The 16,726-nt window shown below is 30.2% G+C and overlaps 1 protein-coding gene across 1 annotated transcript in view; it reads right to left on the reverse strand.

Moving 5' to 3' along the window:
* LOC113378413 (kinesin-like protein KIF21A) overlaps positions 1–16,726 on the reverse strand; it is a 121,696-nt gene that overhangs the window by 15,003 nt on the left and 89,967 nt on the right. The window contains exons 5-11 of the mRNA XM_026618940.1: positions 3,070–3,306; positions 2,761–2,976; positions 2,352–2,541; positions 2,113–2,265; positions 1,811–2,002; positions 1,336–1,527; positions 1,043–1,242 (exon numbers count right to left, since the gene is read on the reverse strand). Coding sequence (XP_026474725.1) covers positions 1,043–1,242; positions 1,336–1,527; positions 1,811–2,002; positions 2,113–2,265; positions 2,352–2,541; positions 2,761–2,976; positions 3,070–3,306 — 1,380 coding nt within the window. The remainder of the gene's footprint in view (positions 1–1,042; positions 1,243–1,335; positions 1,528–1,810; positions 2,003–2,112; positions 2,266–2,351; positions 2,542–2,760; positions 2,977–3,069; positions 3,307–16,726) is intronic.

The raw sequence follows: 16,726 nt of genomic DNA on the forward strand, positions 1-16,726 counted from the left end.
CCAGTGATATAATATAATTTTTAACTTCCCGTAGGGTAAGTTATAGTAATCGCAAAAAAATCGAAAATGAAAATTTTTATATATCTTTACGTTTCAGAGGTTTCTGAACATTTTGGCATACCTTAGAAAAAATGGATGTATGTGTGTGTGTGTGTGTGTGTATGTGTGTGTGTGTGTGTGTGTGTGTATGTATGTATGTATGTGTGTGTATGTATGTGCGGATACAAATTTTCGTCGACGATTTCGGGAACACGGATCAACCGATTTGAATAAATCAAAAAACATTCGATTCGTATTGATAAGGAGACGTGCTGATTAGTTTTTGGCGAAGGCAGGTCTAGCCGTTCCGGAGATACGGGGCAAAAAGTGCCGAAAACGGTAACTCAGGTTTTAAGAGAACGGAGCGTCCGATTTTAATAATTCAAAAAACATTTTACTTGTATTGACAAGATAAAGAATTGATCAAATTTTCATAAAGGCAGGTCTAGCGGTTTCGGAGATCTAACGAAAAAAGTAAAAAAAAATGCCATTTGGCGGTCAAAAATGATCATTAGACATATGCACATCAAATTTTCAGATATTTTATAGAGATTTTAACAATAAGTTTAAATTTTGTTTATTTTTCTATGGGTTCCGTACCAATGTTTACCCGTTAGACAGCGACGCCGCGCTTACGCGCTTTATATTTTGTCTCTATGCAGTTAAAGCAGTACGATTGCTTTGAAAAACAAGTTCAGATCTTCCAAAATATGTCAAAATAAGAAAAATTTTTTTTCAAAAAAAAAAAAATAAAAAAAAAATTTTTTTTTAAAAAAAATTAAAAAAAAAAATTTTTTTTTTTTCAAAAAAAGTAATTTTTTGTCCAATTTATAGTTTCTCAAAAATCTTATTTTTTCGAAGTAAATTTTTTTCAAAAATGTTAATCGTTTTTAAAAAAAATAATAATTTTTGGTACGGGAAGTTCCAGCAATTTGCCTTAAGGCACGATGCCCTAATTGCCTTAAGACAGAATTCCACTTACAGCTAGTTTTTATGTATTTACCTTCGCCCTTTTCATTTCGTTAACTTCAGCGCGAATCGTACGTAACTGTACTTCACTTTGTGCTTGAGAACGTTGTAATCTGGCATGCTCCTTTTGTGCGTACTGGAGCCTCCGGAGCTCCCTTTGCATATCCGATAATTTTCGCTCATATTCTTCTTTAACTTTCTTTATCTTATCAGTTGGAGCAAAAGATTGACTTCCTAGAGTTTTTTTGAAATAAGAAAATCTATATAGACAATCACTTAAGACAAATATTTATTAAAATTTGATTACAGTTAATGTTATTGATGTACCTATAGTAGCCAACACTTGATCGCGTTCTTTCTGCGTGTCATTGATCTTGGCTGATAGCACAGCCAATTTATCTTCATAATGCTGTCTCATTGTGCAAAGACGTTGTTGTGAAACTTCAAGTTGTGCAATCAGTTTTTGTTTCATATCGATATCATGACTTAGTTCAGCCAATTCGGCGCCCATTTCTACTTCTGTAACAATATTAATATCATTGCAATTGAGAAAATTATACAAAAAATTAGAATCAAGTAAATTAACGTACAAGAAATGAATTAAAAAAAAAACAAATTTTCAAAGAAAGTATCTTTAAGGAAAAATATGAACAGTTATGCTTCCTCAGGGCAAGTTTAGTGCTAAAAATTAGGACGTTATCAAATATGGTTATAATTTTTACCATAGATATAATATATATATATATATATATATATATATATATCAAAAGTTTAACTAATTTATAGATTCTGTCCTTCGTACCTTTTTCATCGCTATCTTCATCAGACTCTTCCTCACTATCCGAAACAGAGTCGTTTGGTTGTGTTTCTGCATCATTAATTTCATTTTCCATTGCGTTATTAACCCCAACTAAAGATCTAGATAATAAAACTTCCCTCTCCCGTTCCAATTCACGTTTAGCTTCTTCGATTATACTATTTTCTTCATCATCCACTGCGAAAAAAGTAAATTATCAGATTTAGAATATAAATATGGATAAAAAACGCTGTTTATAAAAAGATCTATCGACTTGTTTACATTCATACGTTAATCAGTTTACTTACATATATATGTGCCCAGTCGATTTCGCGCTTTTTGCTGCTGTATACTTTGTTTCTTGAGCTGCTGGTACATGCTATCAGTTTCTAATAAACGAGCCCTTAATTCTTCGATTTCTTTTATGTAACCTCTCACCATTCCGCTCATTTCTACGTTATCTCCATCACCGCATCCTAAAATAATAAAATAATTTATAAAAGCTATATTTAACTTGATAAATGTCTTACAAAAAGAATGAAATTACCTCCTTGGCCCCACATAGCAGCAGCTCTTTCAGCAAGCAATTCTGTATTCCTTTCGGTAAGATTCGACACGGTTTCTTGAAGAGCGCGTAGCCTTTGTCTCAGTCTTTGCAATTCAGCGGACAGCAACGCGTTTTCATGGAATGTATCTGTTAAAGTGCCATTGCCTTCCGCATCTACTGTCCTTTTACCCTATTTAAAAAAAAACAATAATATATTAATATTTAAACGTGGAATATATAAAAATAACTCTCATAGACCAACTATCTTGGTCTCTGCCCACTGTTGGTTCAGAATAAATCTAGTATAGGATAGATATAAATTCTTATTATGCTTTATAAATTAATGAAATTATTTCTTTAGTTGTTATATAAACATCAGTTTCGTCAATTTAAAAAAATATATTTTCACCTGTTTGTATTCGAGAAGTTCCATTTGTAATTGAGCCAATTCGCGCCTTAGTTGCCCAATAGTTCTCGAACTTTGATCCTGGTTCAGCACGACGCGGTTCTTAATATTTCGCGCTCTATTCGCATATTTTAATGTGTTTAGTGTCTCCATAAAATCTCTATCGCTCGGCGATACGCAAGCTATCATTAATGTCTGACTATTGCCACCCAAAGAGTCCTAGAATAAAATAAATCACAGCACGTTGATCATAAACGCCTAACAAATGCTTATGAAGCGCACCCAAAACTAATGAAAATATTCCATTATTACCTGAAGTAACCTGGTCAATTTGGAATCCCTATATGGTACGTGTAAAGCTTTTTTAGATTTATCTCCCAAAGCCGAAATAACGTTTCCTAGTGCTAGTAAGCCGCAATTAATTGATATGCCTTCACGGGCCCTTTCTCCAGTGGCACCTGTACGCTTTAGTCGCTCCGACCCTGCTAAATCGACAAAGTGGAATTTCGCCGTCAGTGTTTGCAAATCGCCGTCTGGTGCCTCTGAATCCTGCCGTGCAACATAAAATAAAATATTAATTATTTTTTTCCAAATAATAGTTTATAAATAAATAAATAAATATTATTCAATAATTGTGTGCGGGTGACTTCAATATCCTTTAACAAAAGAGATCGATTAGTGATGTTTTCAAATTTTAGCAGGGAATCATTTGGATTATTTCCTACTATAAAGACCCTACAAGGATAACTATCTCCTCCTCATATTGTATTGATAATTTTTTCACAAATACTACGGTAAATTCCTGTGTAATTAACCGGACTTTCTGACCATTGGTGAAATTTGCTCTCCTTGCCTAATAGCTACTAAATTCACTTCCCACTTATATCGGTAATAAAAGAAAATTTAATTAAAAAATAAAGTACTTTTCAAGAGATACTACTAGAAAAAGAGACTTGGAATATGTTTGGATCACTCCAGTTATTTTTTACATTTGATACATTTTAAATTCTTTTTACATAATTTCAACACTGCTTTCCCTATATCAAAACATAGAAATTGAACCTTAATAAAACTCAAACGTGGTACTCTCAAGGCCTTGTATTTCATATAATAAATTATGATGCGTTTAGAAAGAGAATCCAACACATAATGTAATTTTGCTTTATGATTTGTTTTTTGAATATAGAGAAATATACTTGGCTTAATAAATCATGGCGTTGTTTTACTTAAATTAGTAAATCATGTTTAGAAAATACTAAGCAAATTATAATACACTAAATGAGTTCCTAATATAAATAGAAATTAATAAAATTACCTCGTCATTTATGACTCTCTGCTGTCGAATCAGTAGAGTGAACAAGGCGTGTGAACGGCTGCTCTGAGCGTTCATTTGAGTGGCTGGCGGTGGTTCGAGCCAATGCACCAGACTGAAGACATCTCAGAGCGTCCTGGGGTCCATTAATTGGTTTTAAAGTCGCTCCTGCCACAGAAATGCCACCAGAAATGTCTTCGTGAATTTGAATATTCGGCCCTGTTGAGTAAATTCTTGTTGAGAAATAGAGTCAACTAGAAGTCCACTAGAGACTTTGCATCGAAAGTTATTTTTGCATATATTATTGATAATAACGCATAATTTTTTCTTCGAAATTATTTATTATCACTTAATAGTAAAAGTTTTGATCAAATGCGTATCGTTCTACATATCTGACCAGTGAACCAAGCTCCAGTTATTTATTTTTCATGATCTATAGTACGACATGATTTAAATTTCGTGAACTTACCTTGCTATATGGATCTAGTAAATCGATGATTTCCTCGTTGTATAATTCCATAAATTGAGCGGCCACCGAGAATCTCGCATTTTCAGGTCCCGTTTGCAATTCCTCTATTCCGGCAAAAAGATGCCTGACCGCTCGAGTATAATGCCTTCAGCTTGTGGAGTAACATCACGTCGAATCCTGTGCCATGCTGTATGTTTTCCCAGAGCCCGTCTAAAAAGATAAAATGAACAGTTTTACTTATATCAAACAAATAAGTAAACTAACTGTAAGTGGAATTCTGTCTTAAGGTAATTAAGGCATCGTGCCTTAAGGCAAATTGCTGGAACTTCCCGTACTAAAAATTATTATTTTTTTAAAAACGATTTAACATTTTTGAAAAAATTTTACTTCGAAAAAATAAGATTTTTGAGAAACTATAAATTGGACAAAAAATTACTTTTTTTTGAAAAAAAAAAACATTTAAAAAAAAAATTAAAAAAAAAATTTTTTTTTTAATTTTTTTTTGAAAAAAAAAATTTTTTTTCTTTGTTTTGACATATTTTGGAAATCTGAACTTTTTTTCAAAGCAATCGTACTGCTTAACTGCATAGAGACAAAATATAAAGCGCGTAAGCGCCGCGTCGCTGTCTAACGGATAAACATTGGTACGGAACCCATAGGAATAAACAAAATTTATACTTATTGTTAAATCTCTATAAAATATCTGACAATTTGATGTGCATATGTCTAATGATCATTTTTGACCGCCAAATGGCTTTTTTTTTTACTTTTTTCGTTAGATCACCGAAACCGCTAGACCTGCCCTTATGAAAATTTGATTAAATCTTCATCTTGTCAATGCAAGTAAAATGTTTTTTGAATTATTAAAATCGGACGCTCCATTCTCTTAAAAACTGAGGTACCGTTTTTGGCACTTTTTGCCCCATATCTTCGGAACGGCTAGACCTGCCTTCGCCAAAAACTAATCAGCACGTCTCCTTATCAATACGATCGAATGTTTTTTGAATTATTCAAATTGCTTCATCCGTGTTCCCGAAATCGTCGAATAAAATTTGTATCCGCATACACATACATACACGCACACACACACACACACTCACACATACGTCATTTTTTCTAATGGTATGCCAAAATATTCAGAAACCTCTGAAACGTAAAGATATATAAAAATTTTCATTTTCGATTTTTTTGCGATTACTATACCTTACCCTACGGGAAGTTAATAACACAATATTAGTTCTTATTTAATACATATGTTTAAAAACCGATTTTATTTTGTAATAAAACTTCCGACACTATTTGTCCCAAAAAGTTTGATTTTAAGTTAACAAATTCCTGTTTAATCAAATAAATTAGCTTATTTCTTTCGCCGTCATAAAATTCATGTAAAACAAAGTAGCAAGAAATCAACTTCAGTATTTTATCAGTAGTAAGTATCTGCAACAATATTGATATCAAATTTTATTGCCTACCTGTCCATAAGCGAGCACAGTTGCATTGTACCCTTTGAGAGCGCCTTGGACCAGCCGCGATACACATGTATCGTAAATAGTAGCTTGCTGATCGTCCACGTCAAAAACATAATCGAATGTGAATGATTTATCTGAGCCCAGTGTCACCTGAGGCTCACCTGGTGTAACGGACGTGCAAACGCGGCACATGTCTATCACCTCCCGAGGAATCTGAGGCCTTATCCTGCAAAAATAGAAACGATCGATTATTAAATGAGTCTAACAGAATCAATACGTATCATACACATAATCAACAGATAATAATAAGATAATTTGTAAAAAAAACTTCTTTTTGAAGATGTCGATAAAAATAAAATAGATAAACTAGTGGGGCGCATGGCATCGTGCCTTAAGGCAAATTGCTCGAACTTCCCGTACCAAATTTTATTTTTTAAAAAACGATTTACATTTAAAAAAAAAATTACTTCGAAAAAATTAGATTTTTGAGAAACTATGAATTTTACAAAAAATCACTTTCAAAAAAAAAAATTTTTTTTTTTGGAAAAAAATGTTTTCTTTATTTTGACATATTGTGGAAATTCTGAACTTTTTTCAAAGCAATCGTACTGCTTTAACTGCATAGAGACAATATGTCAAAGCGCGTAAGCGCCGCGTCGCCGTCTATCGTTCACACACACATACACATACACACACACACACACATACATCAATTTTTTCTAAGGTATGCCAAAATATTCAGAAACCTTTGAAACGTAAAGATATATAAAAAAAATCATTTTCAATTTTTTTGCGATTACTATAACTTGCCCTACGGGAAGTTAATAATAAATCAATTACGGAGAAATTCTCACAACTTATCATTGTTCAGAAATTAATATAAATATCTTGAAATCGTGAGCAGATTATCTTACTTAAGTGATAATTTCCATGCTGAAAATAATAAAGCAATGATAAACTGTAATTGATGTTGACAAGTTTTCTATTCAATCATCTTTATCATATACTTTAAATAAATACCCAATGCAGTTCTAGTCAAATACGGAATCGATTTTAATAATTTTAGTATAAGGTTGTCAAATATCTCCCTTCCGCCTTTTTGTATTATAAACCAAGAGCAAAAAAGCGGAAGGGAGATATTTGACAACCTAATATTTATTATCGTAGTAGATACCTAGACCCATGAAAGCGTAAAGTGTTAATTAGAAAATTACCTATCTCATATTTTCAGGCCAAACTAATTAATTTCAGCATTTGTTCTAGGAAACAACTGTGACAGGGATTATAACAAATCAATAACCCATATTCCACAAAAAATGTTTATTATCATAATGTGACTATTCCCAATAATATGATATAAATAAATACAGTATTGCTGTCAGTTCAGCATGTTTAAATCATCACAGAAAATATAATATGCACATAAATTTGCATTTTTTACGCAAAAAGATATCATGGCAATAGTTCATTACGTTAAACAAACTAAAGTTTACGATTTTCTCACAATTATAGCAGCTCTTCTTGTTATGATACCAAAAGCAAATTCACATGAGATAATCTATGTGAAGAAGCAAATATAAAACTTTCTCTGTAAATCTTCAAACATAAAATATCTTGAATAAAAATTATAAAATTATGAAAACCATGATAAATAATTATACGGTAAAACAATAATAAATTCGAGTCAAACCAATGTACAATTTTAAATATTTATTGAAATATTGTTCGACAAGACTAGTAAGAGAAAATAAAATTGATTGAAATAAGCTTTCAAACAAACATAGCTCAGCACTGGATCTCAGTATAAATACTTATTACAACAAAGCGCCCTTTTGTAAAATGCATTTTGCTGGGTACAAAGTGTTTTTTCTAATAATTTATTTAATCTTATTTTAATCTTAAATATTTTAAATATTTTATATAGCCACCTCAAATTATTTTTAACGAAATGGCACTTTTAATTTAGGATTGCTTTATTTTTGGAAACACAATTAGAAGAGATCCTCGGAAAGATGGATTCCAGAACTGTTTAGAAAACTCCGAAAATTATGTAAGTTGATATTTTAATAAATTATAAACATTTGAGAAATCAAAATAGGTAAGAAAAGTTTTCACTAAGTATCAATGAAAATAGTAAACAATGCCAAATAGCTATAATCAACAATATACATTGTTAGTTAAAAAGGTAAGTATTATTCTTTTCGAAATGCATGTGTTAGGTACACTTATGATGAAGATAGTCCTGATGTTTGTGACTCACAACTGAGTAGGCACCCTACATGAAATTATATCTAGAACAACTATTTCCTTTTCATGTAATATTTAAATTATTATGCTAATAAATCAGTTTGGGTGAGGTGTTAGTGAATATCTTATACATAAAAATAAATACATAAATACGTAAATACAGGAATAAGATTTCATATGCATATAGATATTATGTTGAATATTCATTACTTCAGATTACCATTTATATATTAAAGCCAATTTGCATAGAAAATTGTATCTCGAGAACTTCCAATCTCGAATGGGCAACGATTATACTTAGCAATAATGTTGTATGTAATGTGACAGTGAACAGGATATGTGGGCGTATATATTATACATATATATTAGGGTGGTCCTTAAAATAGTCATTTTCGAATTTCCTTGCTCCCAGGGGCTCAAATGGTTCCAAATTGATAAAAAACAATTCTCTGAAAGTTTTAGCTCTTAATATTAACGTTTAGATAGAGCGCAATTCAATCAAAGTTTGTATGGAAAGAGCATGGAAAAAATTTTGAAAATTTAAAAAAAATGTGTTAGGTATAACTTAGCGACAAATGAATGAGTTTTATTCATCCATTTGTTCGCTAAATTACATCTAAAAAACATTTTTACAATTTTTGAAAAATTTTCCATGCTATTTCCATACAAAACTTTGATTGAATTGCGCTCTATCTAAACGTTAATATTAACAGCTAAAACTTTCAGAGAATTGTTTTTTATCAATTTGGAACCATTTGAGCCCCTGGGAGCAAGGAAATTCGAAAATGACCATTTTAAGGACCACCCTAATATATATATATATATATATATATATATATATATATATATACATAACCATGGAAATTAGCACATTTACGATCGATGCAAAAGTGGACGCATAAAATATGAATTGCATAGGCTGCATAGGAAATGAAAATGATGACATTACGCAGAAAGCGCAGAAAGACAATTGATCAAATATTCAGTAGTGATTGGAAAAGCAATTTTGAATCAAACAATGTAGAACTTGAGTCGATGCGTTTGTATTAAGATAATATAAACCTGATAAACTTTGTAACATGCAGGTCTACAATTATATAATATCACAAATACTTGAAAAGTAAAGAAGTCCAATGGTTTATATTGTATTTTATTGGTGCTCATTGGAATATAAATAACAATGATCAAAGATTCTGCCTAATATTTTTTTCAATACTAAACGTTTCTTGTGCTGTATTGCATGATGTCGCCGAAAATTGTTTCCAATCCTCATTATGTTAAAATTTCCAAAAAGTCATTTGATCCCATATAACTACTGTATCCCCAATAAGTACCTTAAGAATATCGATTCAACATAAATTCAATTGCTATAAAACTTTTATAAAACTCACACAAAAAGTTGTAACAGATAAATCTCTACATTTTTAGTTGGAAAAAAAAGATTATCACTATAATTCATTTTTACCATTCAACAAAAATCTTAACTATTTTTCATTTAATAGAAAATGCAATTTTTTACTTCTTATTTTGTCATAATCACAATAATAATATAGTCAAGGACACTTTAATCAAGCAGTCATCTGAAAAACATAAGTCTAATTCAAGAGCATGAAGAAGTCCCAATTTTCAAAAAGAAAACAGTATGAAGAATTATACAAGTATGAAACATTTACCAGAACTCGAGTTATATTATTTATGTAATAAATAATGTTCATATTTCTTTGTGCTTCACGATGTCTGTCAATTACAATCGTGCATGCCAGTAAATTCTCTATACAATAATCAAATAATTAATGATTGCTCGCAAAGCCGTATATTTCTGCAACGGTAGTCATGAAAAATGCACTATCGCCTTGCATAATACCAAATGGAAACTGTGGCGCTAATAAAGAATTAATAATCACGGCATTCTACAGCACCCACAAGCTATTGCATGCCATTTTATTTAGCTAATAATTTCAAATTTATGATTCTAAATAATTCATAGTTGTGCAAGAAGGATTTACTCGTACGCACACGTATTTTAATTCAAACAAGACGTGGAATAGAAGAAAACAATAGTTCGAGAACATTCCTGAATTGGATTATTAGGTTGATCTACTGATCTATTCGGCCCACACAAACTGGTATGCATTTGAATTAATTAATTAAATTAATTATCATGTGTGAACAATTTCAGGGTTTTTACAAATATTCTTAGGTATCTTATAGAAGTCCTAAAAAGTCAATGAAGTACATAATAGTACGCTAAACATATTCACTGAAATACATCCACATAATTTGGTGCAGTGTGTGATAGAGGTCATATAGGTATTCTACTTCGTATTACATATTTCACACTAATCAATACCATAAATATTATTACCATAATAATATTATTGTAGTTAAGTAACAGCACAAATGATAAAACAACATTAACATTAAATACATAAGTAAAACAGTTTTCACTATTTATAAAATCGCGTTGGCCACATGCTAGTCGTTAGTTCATATTTAGGTATTTCAAAGCAATTGTATAGTAAAAATAGTTTCTGAACGCCATTTCAACACATGTCTTCACAGTACTGTCACTGACAATTAGACTAAATTTGTCTAAATTTCATTGTATATATTTTTGAATACATGTAGGTCTATACATCAGTCAAGTGATATTCTGTAATTAATTCAACTTGACAAAACTGGTGCTGAAGTTAGTAGATTAACAAATATCGTAAATTTGGTTAAGTAGTTGTGATTTTATTCGGTTTTACAAAATACAAAGGTACTGCTGTAAATATGCGGTTAAATGAGATATGTGATGATCATTTCAGATAATCAAAAGCGGTCAAGATTTGACCAGGCCTTATTGTGTTTAACTCGGGATCCTTCAAATAGTTGCAAAGAAAATTGTTGTTTTTATTCGCTTTTTATAGTGACGGAATGATCCTTACTTAAAGTCCACTAAATTAATCTAAGTGATCCCCACCAAAAACCAATAGTAATATGTAATAAATTCACGAAGCTCAAATACATATTTCATTACAACTGTAAATTATTTGAAAGATTTCTGAAGTCATATTTTCCTTTTCAACATATTCGAATGATTGTTGCCAATGGATGTATCCTCCTCTAATAATAGAACTATCGTAGTCGATCGATATGCACGTATTAATGCATTTTTCTGACTGATGCAAAGGCTATGTAAAAATATAAAAGATACGGATTTGGAATTATAAACTATTTTTCATTTGCACGAAAATTAAAATAATATGAAAGGAATAGTATAATCATAGTATATAGTAGGCAAAACTTATTTAAATTAATTTTTTCTTCATAATTTGAAATCCCTTAATATAAGGTGACCATACGTCCCGGTTTGGCCAGGATAGTTCCGGATTTTCATCTTGCTAACCGGGTTTTTCTAAATGCAAAATTTGTCCCGGATTGTCCTGGGTTTTATTTAAAAGTATATGTTTAAAATAAATCTTCGGTCTAACTTGATAATATACTTGGAATTGGAACAACCCATCAAATATCTATAATTTACTTAAAATTATTTAAAAACAACGAGTATGCTTATATGAAACAATACGTTATGAATAAGAAACTTATCAAATGCAAAATTCCAAAGGTGCCTAAAACATTAATAATTTTGAAATTTAATTTTTAATTTTATAAAAATTTTGGAAACAAACATTATGATTGCTTATTTTTACTAATTGTAAGTTAATTATGAAGAAAAGTTAACAGAATTTTAAACAAGGCTTGAAAGCGAATTAGAAAACAGACAGAGAACAATATAAGATATAAGTTATATCAGCATATAATAGAATAATAAAGACCTACTGAAAGTCAGTAATTCTGATTGTAAATTGATTTGCTTATGAAAAATTTCATCAAAATTACTTTTTGACGTGTTATTGAGTTCAAAATTATGTCTAATTTGTATAAAATCTCCATCGTATTTTTTTAATTTAAGCAGAATCAGGCAATTATGACCTTTAGCTAAATAATACATTATAGGCAATCAAAATACAAAATCAATAATATTGATTCCCATATTAACTTACGCTCTAATATTCTATTGTTCTGTTTTTGCAATGGAAATAGCGTCTGGTCTGAGGCGCACTCGACAGACTAGGGGTGTTACAAAAATAAGGGAATGCAGTACATATAGACCTAGGGACGGCTGCACGCAATGTTTCTCTGATGAATAGAGTTCACTTCATAAATATAAAAGTAAATTCATGTGAGTTTACAAATAATTTCGAAGGATATCTATCAGAGAAAATACAGATCCACTAAAACTTTTGTAAAATTAAACGCTAGTAAAAAGTATTGAAGAACTAAACAAGATAGTTGAACTCCGGAAAACATATTAAAGTATTCTTACATAATTTCACATATTTGAATAATATTTGAATTACATATTATTTCAAATATAAGGAAATTTTAGTAATTTAAACTCCTTCTCTTACGCATGGTACTAGCAAAGATAATAATAATACAATAAATATCAATTAAAAATATATACTTTTTACCCCCAAACATACCATTTTTACCCCATTTGGAGTAATTTACCCCGATTCCCCGACCTATACAAATAATGATCCTATATTCTAAACACATCTTGTCGGAGAACACTTTTCACTATATGGAATTATAAAGTTTTTCATTACTGTCAATCATCAATAAAGTTTAATGATGGTTCGTAAATTTTAATCAGAATATGATAAGCCAGGTTGATCCAATGTAAGCAATAATATTTTAAATTCGCTTATGTTACAAACACTTTCCAATTGTGTAATGAAATAGTTTTATTGACCACACATTAATTCTATGCCAGTTCAGAACAAGACCTATATCACTTGAAAGCACACGCGACGATGTACTACTGATTATTTGTAATAAATTAATACATAATCATAATGATAAAAGCGACTATACACTAATCGATAATAGATCTAATATTATATGAATGATTACATAGGCATGTATAACTGAAATTTAACGAAATATTTAAATTATAATATTAATTTAATTTATATAATAATAAAATTAAATCAGGGTGCATATTCAAAACTGAAATCAACAATTATAAACAACAAATATAATAAATTCGAATAAATGACATTGCAGAAACCATATGCTCATAACATTGTATGTAATCGAAACAAAACACTTTACTTTAAAAAATAGTAGTGACATTGGTTTTCACCTGGAAATATAAATAGCAATATGTTTCCAAGTGAAAATAGCCCCCACAAAGCATAGCTGGATTAATAAAAAAAGTCATTAACAGATACAGGGCCAACATTTTAGCATGTTTCTCCATAATTTGATGTCATCGAGATCTCCATATCTCAGTAGCCTCGTTATTTTATGTCTACTATTCATTCGTCCACATTAGATTGTCTTTGAACTTCGCATATTTTGCTAGTAGCAATTTTGTTAAAAAAAACGCACTAAGCCAAATTCTATTTGACGTACAAAATGACAAAAAACACTTAGTTTTTACTGTCCTAATTGTTTATATAGTCTTTGTATAAACATTCCAACAGAATCTGACAATTGTTTTTATATAATTAATTAAATTATTCATTTCAGAAAAAGTAAGGTTTGTGCGTCTAGCATTTTGAGCGCATGTACGGATTTTTATATTTTGCTATATTATGAAAAAAATATTGATCTAATATAAAGTTTGTTTTTGTTTACACATAATATACATATTCAGCATTGTAAAAACGCAAATTAAATAAAAATATATAAAACTATAAGCTTCCTGCCAATATACTTAAAATCTGTATCTGTCAGATACACTGAGCCCGATTCTGTACATATTTGGACTGCGCCCGACGGAGGGTTAAACTATTACAAAAATTGAAATAATAAAATAAATGACATCGAGATGGGACAACTATTTGGGTTGTAATCTATAATAAAAGCTACGTAGTTCATCAGTAAGTAATTCATCAAAACAGCTCATAGAACCTTTAACCCTGGCTGATCAAATAAATAATTTTAAAAAAGCTTCGGGAAATAAGTTCATTCGGAAGTATAAAGATAGCTTACTCAATATTTAATACCTCGACATCCTGTTTGTAGAGAATGAAATTAAAAATAGTAGTGCTATACATCGTGCAACAACTTAATGTCGCCCTAATGCAACAATAGCTCATTTGCTTGATATTTTGCCAACAAGAAGACTTCACAATTGCCTATATACTATGCCTCAAAAATTGTATTCCATAGTCAACTGCATTGGAGCAAATCTTACCATTTGTTTTTTTTTTTCATTGGCGTTTAATTAAGCACTATAACTTATAAAGTTATGTTAATAAATATGGTTGCTCGCATAGTATAGAATGAATAAAACTAAAAATTTTAATATTTTTTTTGTTGAAAGTAATATGCAGAAGTGTTTGACAACAGAGGAAAAGAAAACACAACGTCGCAAGTCAGGCGAAAATACTGCAGCAAAAGCGGCCAATCCCTCCCTGTCTGTCGGACTATAAAGCACATATACCCCATACATTATATTCTGGTGTGTCGGTAAGTCTGATATACCTACTGAATGTATACCTACAAATAATATAATCGTCATATAATTTATTAATCACAGGGTGAATCTCAATTTTTCAAAATACATAAATAATATTTCTGTTGTGTTTGAGCAGCGATCAGAACTAAGGATCTTACAAGCTATTGTGATAATTTACTTAAATACGTCGCTTTTTCAGTAGACAAACCAAACGATCCTATCTCTATTTGATGAATTTATTATTGCAATTATGTATTATATGATCAATTTATTATTACCGGAGTAAGGCAATTTTCACATATTGCTATCTAAATTTTCAAGTTCAACAGATATCACTGTTGCTTGACATCAGGTTGTCTGAAGCGGCTATCCAACCTCCCCCTAACCACATCCCTATGGAAGAGCCCGATTTAAAAATCTAAGTTTCAAATTAGGTGAACTAAAAATCCATCAAAATCACTTTACCATATGATCATTCATTAATCTACTAGTGATTTATCTAAACATGGTTTTCAAATATTTATGTAATATATCCGAATTGATGATCATGTTCTTGATGTAAACAGAATATTAACGCCGTTTCATCACAAAAGCTGATTATAATTCTGTCCACAGCTTCTGGGTATCTTTGCCGTCAAGCCGTCAAAGTAAAATATTTGAAGGCAGAACAAATTTAAATAAACATGAAGAAGTTTTGTTTGTTTGGATTTATTGTTACAAAGCGACACTTAAATTAATTCTTAGAAGTTTGTAATTCGTGGTGTAATCAAAAAGTGCAGAGACTAAAATGTATGTAAGAAATTCATGAGAATTTAGCTATTGCTTTCAACGTATTGATGATTTATTTAATATTTATAACAATATGAAATATATAAGTAAAAAGGTTCTTTGCAAAGAAAGATATATTTAACTTCATATAATCACAAGAAGAAAAATGTCAAACAAGTCCAATATATGATTATTAAGTTAGTCGACATCCATATACACTGATTCCACACTTGCAGTGATCAATTGGCTTAATTAAATTATCATGGTATTATTAAATGCGGTGTAAAGCTAAAGGAAATATGCTTCCAAACTGTATAAAAGATTAAAGAGAGAGATGTAACTTTTCTAATAATACGATCGAGTATTACCGAAATAATTGACGCATTGTTAAATAAAATATAACAGTTTCCTTGCCTTGTAATATAGGGGTAGTCAAATGGTTCCTTAGCTAATAGATGAATAGCCTACTATGCTGTCCGTAAATATAACTTTTTGACTAAAGATTTAAAATTTATTTATAAATGGTTTACTTTTAAGAACCTCAAAACAGTTATTAAATATATAAATTATAACTTAAATAATGAAGTATGTAAATATTTTCGAATTAATATTTTTAAAAAATATTCTAACTCGCACGATTATTATGATCCCACGCAAAACCGTGAGGTGTGTTTGTTAATCAGTTAGATACAAAGTGTTAATAATATTACCTTAGATTCTTATTACATACTACATTTAATTTTTTTCCAGATAATTCTGAATAATTTTATTTGGTTAGAGCGCGTGGGTTAAGTGTTTGAAATTGGAATTTTAAATATGATTACTACATGGCGTTTTTATTAATTTGCTTATAATGTTGCGCTTGGATAGTTTTATTTGACATTTTACTTATATTCATGTAACTAGTAATTAATGAATTTATAATGGTAATATAATAATTCGACAACTTATGTCGCGTATATGTATGATACTTTGAAGAAAAGTAATTCAGGAAAGTCATTACAATACAAGTACAATTTGAACTAACGATCTATCAAAAATAGATATTAGTATATAAATGAATGAATGTCGCATCTGTGTAGAGATAATAATTAAAAAATAAACAATAGAAGGCAAAATTAATATAATGTAGTAACCATGTAATAGTATTGTATAAACTACGCTGACGTTCGGACTGAATATGA

This window comes from Ctenocephalides felis, unplaced genomic scaffold, assembly GCF_003426905.1.
Source record: "Ctenocephalides felis isolate EL2017-DRISC unplaced genomic scaffold, ASM342690v1 CF-g0.4_SCAFFOLD_01886, whole genome shotgun sequence".
NCBI classification, from domain to species: domain Eukaryota; kingdom Metazoa; phylum Arthropoda; class Insecta; order Siphonaptera; family Pulicidae; genus Ctenocephalides; species Ctenocephalides felis.